At 34.7% G+C, this 12393-nt stretch overlaps 1 protein-coding gene across 1 annotated transcript; it reads right to left on the bottom strand.

The window, feature by feature from the left end:
* Positions 1-5706: 5706 nt before the first annotated feature.
* On the bottom strand, positions 5707-11996 carry LOC110690856 (homogentisate phytyltransferase 1, chloroplastic-like). The gene is made up of 12 exons (XM_021867742.1): positions 11637-11996; positions 10473-10747; positions 10260-10343; positions 10081-10155; positions 9503-9586; positions 9120-9209; positions 8451-8552; positions 8100-8195; positions 7710-7781; positions 7520-7615; positions 6516-6620; positions 5707-6045 (listed from the first exon to the last, which is right to left on the bottom strand). Exons 1-12 carry the CDS (start codon positions 11719-11721, stop codon positions 6004-6006), a joined length of 1206 nt encoding a protein of 401 aa, XP_021723434.1. The 5' UTR covers positions 11722-11996; the 3' UTR covers positions 5707-6003.
* Positions 11997-12393: the final 397 nt, after the last annotated feature.

Here is a 12393-nt window from a genome sequence, read left to right as displayed (position 1 = left end):
TATAATCTTATGTATTTGTTAACGTCGAATCTCTATTGTAAATGTCGTATGACTTTTAATTAATGAAATGTTTTTGCTATTCAAAAAAAAAAAAGTTTATTTATAAGATAAATTTAGAAAAAAAAAATACATTTGGCTGATTTAATTAGACAAAATCACTACCTTTCAAAAAAAAAAAAAAAAAAAAAATTAGACAAAATTCACTCACCTCATATTGCCTCAAATACGTTTAAAATGCATTGATAGCTCATAGAGTCACAACTCTATTCTAATACTCTATCACCTCATGTCCTCATATAGCTCATTGCTCATATAGGAAGTTGAAGATAATTAGGAAAAATAAAATCAATCACAATAGAGATTTCATGGTGGAAAATTTCGTCAATCTCGCCATTAGAGTGCAACCTTCCTTAATATACGAAGATTCAGTCTTTTTTTTTTTTTTTTTTGTGTGGCTGTTGTCCAGTTCAGTTTTTCTTTGACGAGGATTATGTAAGAGATAAGTCAAGTAAGATGAGAAAGGCCACTTTTGTTTCATAATTGAAATCCATGTTAATAAATTGAAAAAAAGCCTGAAACTCAATAGTCAATACGGAGTACTCTTTTTATCCTAAAAACTCCTAAGTCCTAAAATTCGGATTAGTAATAGGTCGAGTTTAAATTCGGATTAGGTCAATAAGAAGTCGGGTTGAATTTGGGTCGGGTCAATAACAAGTCGGGTTGCAAGCCTCAGGTCGGGTTTAAATTCGAGTCGGGTTAGGAACGGGTCGGGTTGACCTCGGGTCGGGTTAGTAACCAGTCGGGTTGAATTCGGGTTTTGACGAGTTAAATCGGGTTTGGGTCATTCTCGGGTTCGAGTCGGGTTCGGTTCAGGTCAATAATTTACGGGTCACATTCGGGTCGGGTCCTCTCTAGGTCGGGTCATGGTCGGGTTCGGGTCTCAAATACTCGGGTCAACTCGGGTCTAGGGTTGGTTTTAGGTCGGGTTTGGGTCACCATTTTTTCGGGTTCAGACGGGTTAGGGTTAGGGTTGGGTTAGGGTCGGTATTTCGGGTCGGGTCAACTTTTGACAGTTCTAGTTGTCACCCTCTTTATATGTGTTCACAAGTTGAATAAAGACAGGATGACATTGATTTTGTGTTATTACCACCTTACAAGAATAAAATTGAAGAATATATGAACTAATTTGCCAGATAAAAAAAATAAATTATAGCAATACTTGCTGACTAATTTGCAAATACAATCCTGAACCAATATTGTCATCCTGATATATCTCTTTTACTACTGCTGTTCAAGTTCTTGATTCATCCATCGGTTCCTTTAATCCAATCTCGCGAAAATCCGAAGAGTCTTTGAAATCCTGCTTCAGGGTTGTATTTAGCAAGGTTGCTACTAATACATGGATTGCAGGTGGGAGCTTAGTTCCCATATTTGCGCAGTATTATGTTAGAAATTTTCAACAGGTTTACACATACATGATACATTGTTGCTAAGCTTAGATTAGGCAAGGAGAACAAACAAAAATGTCAAAGTTGGCTAAAAATTCTTCTTTTTAAAAAAACTTGGCTAAAAATAGGCGCGATGATTTAGTAAAAGAATCTTTGTTAGAGAAACCTACGTTTATGCAAATATAATCACTCATATATATATATAAATCCGAAACCTTCAAAATTTCTTAAAAAGCGTGGATAATTAGCCTTCAATTTTAGAAATTTTTGACTGTTTTTCACCCAGAAATAAAAATTGCCGAAATGTTTACCATGATCCCTAATACCCTCCGCGAGTCCGATTGGCCGGGTGAAATCATCCAATTTTCTTTTAAACAACCAATTTGCTGGTTTACAACTTGCACCGATTTCATTAACTCAAGCTTACCACAAACATTTATGACAACATATAATGATAATATATGGATCCAAACGGCATTATATGACCCCGAGATGTATCCCTTAAAATCTCAATACTTTTTGACACCGGGCCCCAAAACGTTAGAAATTTCTCAAAAAGCGTGGATATTAGCCTTCAATTTAAGAATTTTTTGACTTTTTTCGCCCGGATATAAAAATTGCCGAAATGTTTACTATGGTCCCATATACCCTCCGGGAGTCCAATTGGATGGCTGGAACCATCCAATTTGCCTTTAAACGGCTAATTTACCGGTTTACAACTTACACCGATTTCATTAATTCAAGCCTACCACGAACATTTATGACAACAAATATTGTCATATATTCTTCCAAACGACATTATATGACCCCGAGATATATTCCCTAGAATTTCAAGACTTTTCGACACCGGGCCCCGAAACATTCGAAATTTCTCAAAAAGCGTGGATATTAGCCTTCAATTTTGGAAATTTTTGACTTTTTTTCGTCCGAATATAAAAATTGCTGAAATGTTTACCATGATCTCTAATATCCTCTGAGAGTCTAATTGGGTGGGTGGAACCGTCCAATTTGCCTTTAAATGGCCAATTTAATTACCGGTTTACAACTTGCACGGATTTCATTAACTCAAGCCTACTACGAACATTAATGACAACATATAATGCTCATATATGGTTCCAAACGACATTATATGACCCCGAGATGTATCCCCTTAAATATCAATACTTTTCTACACCAGGCCCCGAAACCTCCAAAATTTCTCAAAAAACGTGGATATTAGCCTTCAATTTTGAAATTTTTGATTTTTTTTTTCGCCCGGAAATATAAATTGCTGAAAGGTTTACCATGGTCCCTAGTTCCCTCCGGGAGTCCAATTGGGTGGGTGGAACCATCCAATTTGCCTTTAAACGGCCAATTTACTGTTTTACAACTTGCACGGATTTCATTAACTCAAGCCTACTACGAACATTTATGACAACAAATAATGATCATATATGGTTCCAAACGGCATTATATGACTCCGAGATATACCCCATAGAATATCAAGACGTTCTACACCGGGCCCCCGAAACCTCTTAAATTTCTTAAAAAACGTGGATATTAGCCTTCAATTTTGGAAATTTTTGACTTTTTTTCGCCCGGAATTAAAAATTGCCGAATTGTTTACCATGGCTCCTAATACCCTCCGGGAGTCCAAGTGGGTGTGTGGAACCATTCAATTTGCTTTTAAACGGCCAATTTACCGGTTTACAACTTGCACCGATTTACGGGTTTACAACGGCCAATTAAATTAACTTGCACCGAACCCGACTTGAACCGAAATTTACCAAAACCCGTTTTAACCCGTCAAAACCCGAATTTAACCCGACTTGTTACTAACCTAACCTGAATTCAACCCGACCTGTTCCTAACCCGACCTGAAATCAACCCGACTGTTATTGACCCGACCCGAATTTTACCATACCTATTACTTACCAAACCCAAAATTTCAACCCGATCTGTTACTAACCCGATTCAAAATTAACACGACTTGTTATTGACTCGACCTAAATTTAGACCACTGTATTATTGTTGATCAAAGCATTTTGTCTTAGGAGACCAAGTCGGTCCAGGCAGCAAAAGAAAGGAGCATCATCCTCAAATTTAAGAGTTAAATATAATATATATATTTGTTGTATGGTCAAAGGAGATAATTATCTTCCTAAATTATAAACTATAGTTCCCTAGTATATTGCCATATATATTATAGTCAAAGGAAATAATTAGCTTGATAAAAATGATAATTATCTATTTATAGTTAGTTGAACCCGAATATGACCTGGCTTGAAAATGACTCGACCTGATTGTAACCTGTAAATTATTGACTTGAACATAACCCAACTTGAATCCGAGAATGACCCGATTCGGAAATGACCTAATCTGTTTATAACCCGCAAATTATTGACTTGAATCGAACCCGACTTGAATCCGAGAATGACCCGACTTGAAAATGACTCGATCTGATTATAATCCGCAAATTATTGACTTGAACCGAACGTGACTCAAACTCGAGAATGACCCGACCTGATTCTAACCCGCAAATTATTGATTTGACTCGAACCCGAGAATTACCCTAACCCGTTTTAACCCGTGAAAACCTGAATTATACCCGACCCGAATGTAACCCGAGCTGTTATTAATCCGACCTAAACCCGACCCAAACCTGATAAGAAGTATGACCCGACGTGACTCGACTCAAACATGACCTAACCCTAACCTGACCCGCATAGGTTATGGAATTAATCTGAATTGACCCGACCCGAGTTGACCCGACCCACTCTTACCGACCCAAACCCGACCCGTTACCCGAATTGACAGCTCTATATATAATCACTCTAAGACCATATTTTTGTTATTTACAGATTTACCTAACAAAAGAGAGTCTAAATCTCCGGTTATCCTCGGAGATTGCTTAGAAAAATATTACAGAGTACATAGTAATTTTTTTTAATTTTTGTTAAAAAAATTCTACTAATTTTTTTAGTATAAAACTCAACAGTTAAGATCATAAGCTAGCTTGATTTGCACCCCAAAAAAAAAAAAAAAAAAAAAAAAAAAACTGGCTTGACAACCTGCGGATAGGATAACAGGAGTATGATACAATAATTCAACGTAATAATCTGGAATATGATTCGGTGCAAGATAGATTATCAGATTAATTAAGATAGAAAATCAAAATATAATGTGGAATGACTGGAATCAATTATTCTCCCTAACTTATATGTCCATGATACCTTGATTTCATGTGAGCAAAATATTTTGGACAGCAAATGACAAATGTAATAGACAGCAAATTATAGTTCATCCATTTGGAAGTTAATACTTACATTTTTTAATTTTATTAATACAATCATTATATTCCATGTGAATTTATTACAGTAACTCTTATTTGCTGTTTTATTTAACTGGATTTTTATGGCGAACTAGCAAAGGGATGATGTTATGAATAGATCATTGTGATTTATTCGATACAGGATGAAACTTACTTAGGTGTCAATTTGGGTCACTAGGCCAGATTTGATTGGATGTATACGCGTTGAATCTAGTTTTTATCATTCAAGTCAAATTAAATCTAGCTAGGGCAACTTATATTTTAGGGAGTGATTTCCAAGTCAATTTAGTGTTCTGGGAATTTGTCTCCCTCCACTAAAAACAAAAGATCTGGCAAATATCAACTTTGATTATTTGATTTGATAGATCAGTACTATCTTATACAAGTATGTTGTATTGTTGTTTTTGCCTTACCATAAAAAGTAATAATAATTCTATCTTTAGAATAACCTAAACACCTAGTAACAAAACCCAAATCTTTATCACTTCAATTAATGCCAAGCAAACCTTATGTTAAACACAGTATGAATTACATGAAGTACAATGATTGAATTGTACTCGAATAAGTTAATCACATTCAATTTTGATTTGAATTAAAACCAAATATGACCCATAAAGAAGTACGGAGTACCTTATTAAACTTAAAGGGTTACAAATTGTTCATCACCTAAATATGGCTCGAGGTGGACCTGATTTTAATGACACGCACACGCGTGCCATGCTTTCAAATACAAGTATATCAGATTTCACAATTGAAATACTTTGTATTTCAGTGAATGCTTTTGTCTGCCTCTGAACAAAATCAACCAAGGCCTACAAACCTAACAAATATTGTGAACCTTATTAACTTATCTTACTCTCAATTTTATGTTGTCATAAGTTTTCCTATTTCCTCTATTTGTCTCAGCCTCAAGATTATTTAGCAAAATTAAAAAGTAAATAAATAAAATAAGTAAAAAGGTATTTTTATAAAAAAAATTATCTAAAATCAAGACAGAATGTCAGCTAGTTTAGCAGATATGAATCTTGAAATTACCTGATCCACAGAAAGAAGTAAAGATGATGAAAATGACAGCAACTAACTGAAGCTGACATTTTTTTATGAAAAAAAATATCTGAATATTTAGCAATACTTGCACAAATTCAGCTCAATATTTAATGTACCTCCCCTCAATAAGGAAAAATCCTATATGTACACTTTGTCACTAATCTGGGGAGCAAAATCATCTTCATCACGTTCTGTAAATCACCTTACAAGTGGTATTAGCAAATACTCTGCATAAAATAGCTGCAAGGAGAAACGACCTTTCAGATGACTATCAATGCAATAACTAAAATCCCGTCATGGAAGATGATCATTCAAGACCAAACGAGTTTATGTAGGCATTATAATTTGTGTTGAATCTATACTTTGCAGATTTAAAATTTGTGTTTACAATGACAAAGGAATAAGACTAGCAACAAAATACCAAATGAACATTATAATGTAGTGTACTAGTGTCCTGACATCAAAGGGTAATATGGCATCAGTATAATATTACTCGACATAATACAGTCAATAACTCTACGTTTTTATAATTTTTAGTTCCAAAATCTTATTATTAAGTGTCAAAGGAACTGAATTGAAATTTCCTATAAGCAATATCAGCAGTACCTAGACCATAGCAGAACAAACATAAAGCTACTCCACCTTTTGGAATAGAAACAGGCATTAACGAAGCAACAATAAGGGTAAGATTAAATAGGGTGCCGTCTTACCTTCCAGATGAACATGTAAAAAGAAGTGATTGCAACTTTGCTGCTAAGATCAGTAGATTTGGCACTTCTCCACAGCATTGCAGCCAATATACCATGACCAACAACCTACAAGAAAAGAAATAATGGAACAAGGTGAAACCTTTTTCTAGCCTTAATCCCCATATTCCAACACTGAATAAGATTCATAAGATTTAGGCTCAGATATTAGGCTTGGCCAAGGCAGATCGTTTCTAATATTTATTTTTATTTTTTTTAATTTTTTTGTATATCCTCAAAATTCAATCATCCAATGAAAAAGTGTTGGAAAACTCAAAACCATGGTGAAGGTAGGGTAATTATACTACCCTTTCCAGAGATCATGCAAACTTAATACAATTTTATTTCAGGGCGTATCTCATGAATTTCAATTCCATTTATGACCCTAAAGATGGGAAATCTAGTAGCCAAAGAGCTTGTTCTTTTAAAGATGATAATAAACAATCTAGGGTGACTTTTAATAGCTAAAACAACGTGGAAATATTTTCTAGAAATACCAAGTATTAATTGGCCTCGCCAGTATTCTATCATGGGAGTTTCACTCATCTATGGTGAATACACTAGTTGTCAGTCCATAATGGTTAAGCAGTGACAGCAACCAATGTTGCACAGATATTCTCGATCTTAGATGTGATGGCTCACTGTGAAGGAAAACTTTTGTATACACCCGGTTTTCAGTAATTTACTGTACATCGAGCACACTTTTGTCAGATTTAGTGTCACTTTTGTCAAATTTATCAATGAAGCATTAACGGATGTTCAGTAATTTACTGAACATCCGTTTTATTTAAAAGTTTGTCCACTGTGAATAGCAGAATAGGTATTAGGTACCTTAGTGTCAGCATCTCGTAACATCAATAAAAACTTTCTTGAAACTATGGGCCGTAAATCTTCTAAAAGGCATCTAAATTCCAGAAATAATTGACATGCTTTTTTTCGAAGTCAATATAGAAGCACATTGTACATACCGTGATAAGTTTGCTCCAAAGAAAGGAGGATGATGCCCCAACTAAAATGGCAACAGCATAAGCAATTTGAAGTAGAGAAATACAAATCCAAAATACCTGCCAGATTTGCAATAATAGAATTAAGCCGTGAAGTCTGTAAATCACATATGCTCCTTTTTTTCCCTGTGTTTATTACTTAATCAAAACTAACCCGCTTCTGTCCCAGTCGTACTGTAAATGACCGGATACCAAATATCCTATCACCTTCCATATCAGGTATATCCTGCATAAAAGAGTGGTTCAAAATGAGTTACTGGACTTGAGCATTCAACATTAAGAAATATGTTTATGGGACATAAATTAATCACAATGCACAAGAGTATCTTATTACTTTAATACATCATTTGTAGTTGAATCTAATGACAGATGCAGAGTATGGCCCGGTTCACTTCACCTTATTTTTGCTGAATTGAAATTATTTTTACCAAACTGAAAAAACTGAAATTAATTTTGCTAAACTTAGAACATTTTCTACTATGGCGCTTAATACAACAGTCATCTATCAAGCAGATCACTATTTCAAATGGAAATGAGTTTTTACCTTAAACAATGCTATAACCACCGAAAAGAAACTCATAAATGCAGTTGCAAAAATCAATGGCCTGGAAAAGATAGCTGGTTGTCCAAAGACATGTGTCTGCAGTAGTTGCACACAAATTGAACACCTTTAGAGAGAGTAAAAGATGAACAAAACTTAATGAAGTTTATGCATAATTTTTGAAGACAATATAGCAATGTATGTTCACAATTGGTGAATGAGCAACAGGAAATAATCAAACAAATTTCTGGATAACTATATAAAATCAATAGTTTTGGTAGTATATGCTAAGTTTCAATAACCAAATGGATATGCAAATACCAACAATATTCATGACGAGGGTCAGAACACCACCTGCATGTGCAGGAAAAAAGCAATTTGAACAATTATAGCCCGAACGGCGAGGATACACATTGCTGCAACAACAGCAGATCTCTTCCATCTCAACATAGGCAGCTGAAAGTCCAAGAGCAAAGAATAAGCAAAATTTACCACCTCATACAAAAGTTCTAAATTTTTAAGCAATAAGACATCATACTTGTCAAACTACAGCAAAGAAAGCAAACTTTGCAAAAAAGGGTTTGAGAGATTCTATTGAATTTTTTCTAGAAACTTCCTCATTTATAAGAGCAGCTTTTAGATACTCAGTCCCTTTGGAATAAACACCAGCTGGATTTCCAAAATCTAGTGAAAATAGCATCCAGATGTTAAAGAGCACAAAGAGGCTACAATCTTGTACTAAATGGATATATAACAGAAAATACAACTTAAATTTGGAATTTGATCACCTGTCTCTGTGATCAAGGTGTTTCTCAGTCAGGGCAGAGTTTAAACCTAAGTAACATACTGCTACGTAATATGTTCACCAGCCATAGACATTTGGTTGGTCACTAAACTCACTACTGTCTCTGTTCAAAATATTTCAACTTTAAGACCATAGTTTGATTAGTAACCACCAAAGAACAATGTAAACCAAGCATCACATACATGTCTCTGACAAACCATTAGAGCATTAAACCTTACATTTATGGAATATGCTGTACCAAGCACAAAGCTGACAGAAAGAGCCCAGAATAAGGGCCATGAACCAACAACTGACCACAGCCAAAAACTCTGCATGACAGAGAAACAAATAAATGAGAATAACACTTGGTAATCCAAGAAATCTAGGACAGAATGAACATACATGGAGATAACAATTTGGGATGAAGAACATGCAATGTATGGACATGAATGATAAATGTCAACAAAAGGATGGAAGAGCAACCAACAATTTGGTAATAGGAAATAGTGAAATACAAATCTTGAAATAGATGTATGCAATGCACAACCCGAAAGCTGAAAGCATTTCATAAGCTAACAAAAATTATGTAGTCATCCTCAGCAGCGCATTTAGAACTCCTTACCAATATGGCAAATGACGTAACAATGAAGATACCAGTTCCAGTAGAATATTCCCCGGATGCAAGAGGAAGATATGGTTTGTTGACCTATAACCACATTAAGATGTACACACATTAGATAACATGATCCATGTAGCATGAACAACAAAAACTATCCAATATGGATTTTACCAACAGCAGGTTCTGTAGAGGGACTACTTTACTCTGCCTTACACCTAACCAGTGTATACTAGTGACAAGGTTATTGACCGAAGTTAACTGAGTATCAAACTAATACACAGTATTGTCTAGCAATGTTAAATGTAGACATATAGTCCTTAGTGATTTTGGATTTTATTATTTTTTTATTTTTCCTTAGTAAATTGATTTTGTTGCAGAAACATGATGTATTTTGAGATAGGGTAAATACTTAAGCAGCTTCAAGTTAGATGCCTCATCTCATGGTTCTGTTCGGAGCTATATCAACTAATTTCACTGTAGAGAAAGTAATATAAACAACATATGCCAATATGTATTTGAATAAAATGATGTGGATTGTGAATTTGTGAATAAATGGAAGGCAAGATATGTCAAGTCCTTACCTTGTCTATCTCTATGTCAGATATCTGATTCAAACCTACGATGTATATATTCATGAAAAGAGCAGCAATAATGGCCTGTAAAGAGTCATAGATTGATCAGGAGAAGCATTTATTGATAGAAAAAACGCTTCAAATATACCTAGGTAAGGAGGACAGTGAGCACATATATCCAGCATTACCTCTAACATTCCAGTGAAAAACATAGGAGAAAAATCTGAAAGCTTCTGCACTGCAAGTAGAGAAACTGAAACTATGCTCAATGCCTGTCATAAAAAAAGTAAAACATCCAAGTTATATATCATAAATTTCAAGAGCATAGGAATACAAGTAGAATCAGAAGGAATGAAGAGATGTGACATTAATCAAAAGGTTGAAACCTTAGAAAACTTAACTGTTCCTATAACTGTGTGAGGCCTTGAAAACCTATAAAAGGCATCCAAAAAATTGATAATTGAATTCCAAATATTCTTAGGTTCATAAGCGTTTGGTTCAGATTCAAGCGACTGTCCGTGGCACGCAACTACCAAGCGTTTTCTACTATATGTCGGGGACAGCATATGCTTCCTTTGACCAGTTATAGTGTGATTCTCCACCAACTGTCGCTGGTACCTCACATTGCAAATTCCCTCTATCAAACTCCATTCTTTAAACTTCGAGCCTTGGATTGCTAGATCAGAAACATCAGCCATAACATCAGTCTAACACTATATCAATGGCAAAGGACAGACAGACAGACAGACAACAAAAGGCTCCTTAGATACATTCATGGCTAGTATTATTTTTTTATTCGTTTCTGCATTCACATGTTTATGTTTTTAATATCATACAACCATATGGAATTGAATTTTCAACAACAATAAAGCATTAGTCCCAAATTGATTTGGGGTCGGCTAACATGTTTCATCACAAGGAACCATTTGTGAAAAACGAAAAATTCTACCTGGAGCAGAAAAATGACAGTGAAACTATCAACTTAAACATCAAACTCATAGTGGTATAAATTGATCATACAGCATTAATTATCATTGCCAAATTCATTAATAGTGTACTACAACCTTCAAAAACATGTAATAGAGTACCAAAAGCCCATAACATTTAGGAATCCGCTTTGTCTACGATTAATTGAAACTACAACGATTATTACAAGGTTTGCAACACACCACACAAATACATAACCAGAAAAGACGAGTTGAATTTTACAACAAGCAATAATATCGTACATGCATCTTCTACCTGACTAATTCTAGTAACAATACTAAAATTATAGGCCCACATTCTATAAATAATCAAAACACTGATCAAAACAAGTCAACAACCACCATTCAAATAACAATAATAATAATAATACTGGGTTTGAACAAGAAATCAACAGTTTAAGTAGGGTTAAACAAAACATTACTAAAACTGGGTTAATTTTTTCCAAAATCCCAACAAAACCCATCTCTTGGAGTTCTATTTTAAGCAAAACCCAGAAATCAAAGATCAAGAATCATTCAAAAAAATGCAACTTTCTAATCAATAAACTTCAAAATAAAGCAAAGGAGTAGAAACCTTACAATTTCTGAGTGAAGGAAGAAGAACAGCTGCTGATAAATTGTGTGAATTTGGCCTTGTAAATGACCCAACTATTAATGAATCCATTGTACCCTCTCTCTAATTTTCTCTCCTCAGTTGAATAACCCAAAAAAAAGGAGGAAAATTGCTTGTGAATCAGGTAGCAGAAAGACGCTTCCAGTTGTAGCAACTACTCTATGACAGTACTCAGTGAGGAAGATGACACACACTGACAAACCCAATTGTTGTAAAAAATTTGAGGGAAAATAGCAGAATATATAATTCGTGTTTTCTTTAACGATTTTAATGTACGAGTACTCTATAGTCCGTACCTAGTTAGAGATGGATATTGGTCAGGTCGGCGTACGAAAGCAGGTTAGGTATGACATGGTTTGATTCGGCACAAACCCGTTACAAGCCCTACATGACAACTCATCAGTGTGTCATGGGTCGTGCATAGATATTATTTTTTCGGCACGGCATAATGAGGTGATCGCCTAACCTTCTAAATTTTGATTAATTTAAAAAAGAACCGATTAGAGACTGTCACGTGGCATGATTAACCATAATGACTAACATGGTATTTGGTGATTTTTTGTGAAATTCATTGATATATGGTGAATTTAAAATTTTTGATGGGTATATAGTGAATAAAGTAATAGCTCGGGGGTATTTCGTGAAAAAAACCGTTAATTTAATTAATCTCTCACTCTCTATTAGGCCTTATTTTTTTGAGTTGAATTAAAATTAAATAGTAAG

This window comes from Chenopodium quinoa, unplaced genomic scaffold, assembly GCF_001683475.1.
Source record: "Chenopodium quinoa cultivar QQ74 unplaced genomic scaffold, ASM168347v1, whole genome shotgun sequence".
Taxonomy (NCBI): domain Eukaryota; kingdom Viridiplantae; phylum Streptophyta; class Magnoliopsida; order Caryophyllales; family Amaranthaceae; genus Chenopodium; species Chenopodium quinoa.
Note: the sequence above shows the minus strand (reverse complement) of the source record. Positions and strands in the feature narration are given on the sequence as shown.

Excerpts from the sequence above, each read along its gene's own strand:
- LOC110690856 (XM_021867742.1), bottom strand. The coding sequence starts at position 11,721 with ATGGATTCATTAATAGTTGGGTCATTTACAAGGCCAAATTCACACAAT. Across the intron at positions 10,748-11,636 it reads TCTTCCTTCACTCAGAAATT|CAATCCAAGGCTCGAAGTTT; the intron begins GTAAGGTTTCTA and ends TTTCTGATCTAG. Across the intron at positions 10,344-10,472 it reads CTCACACAGTTATAGGAACA|GCATTGAGCATAGTTTCAGT; the intron begins GTTAAGTTTTCT and ends TTTTTATGACAG.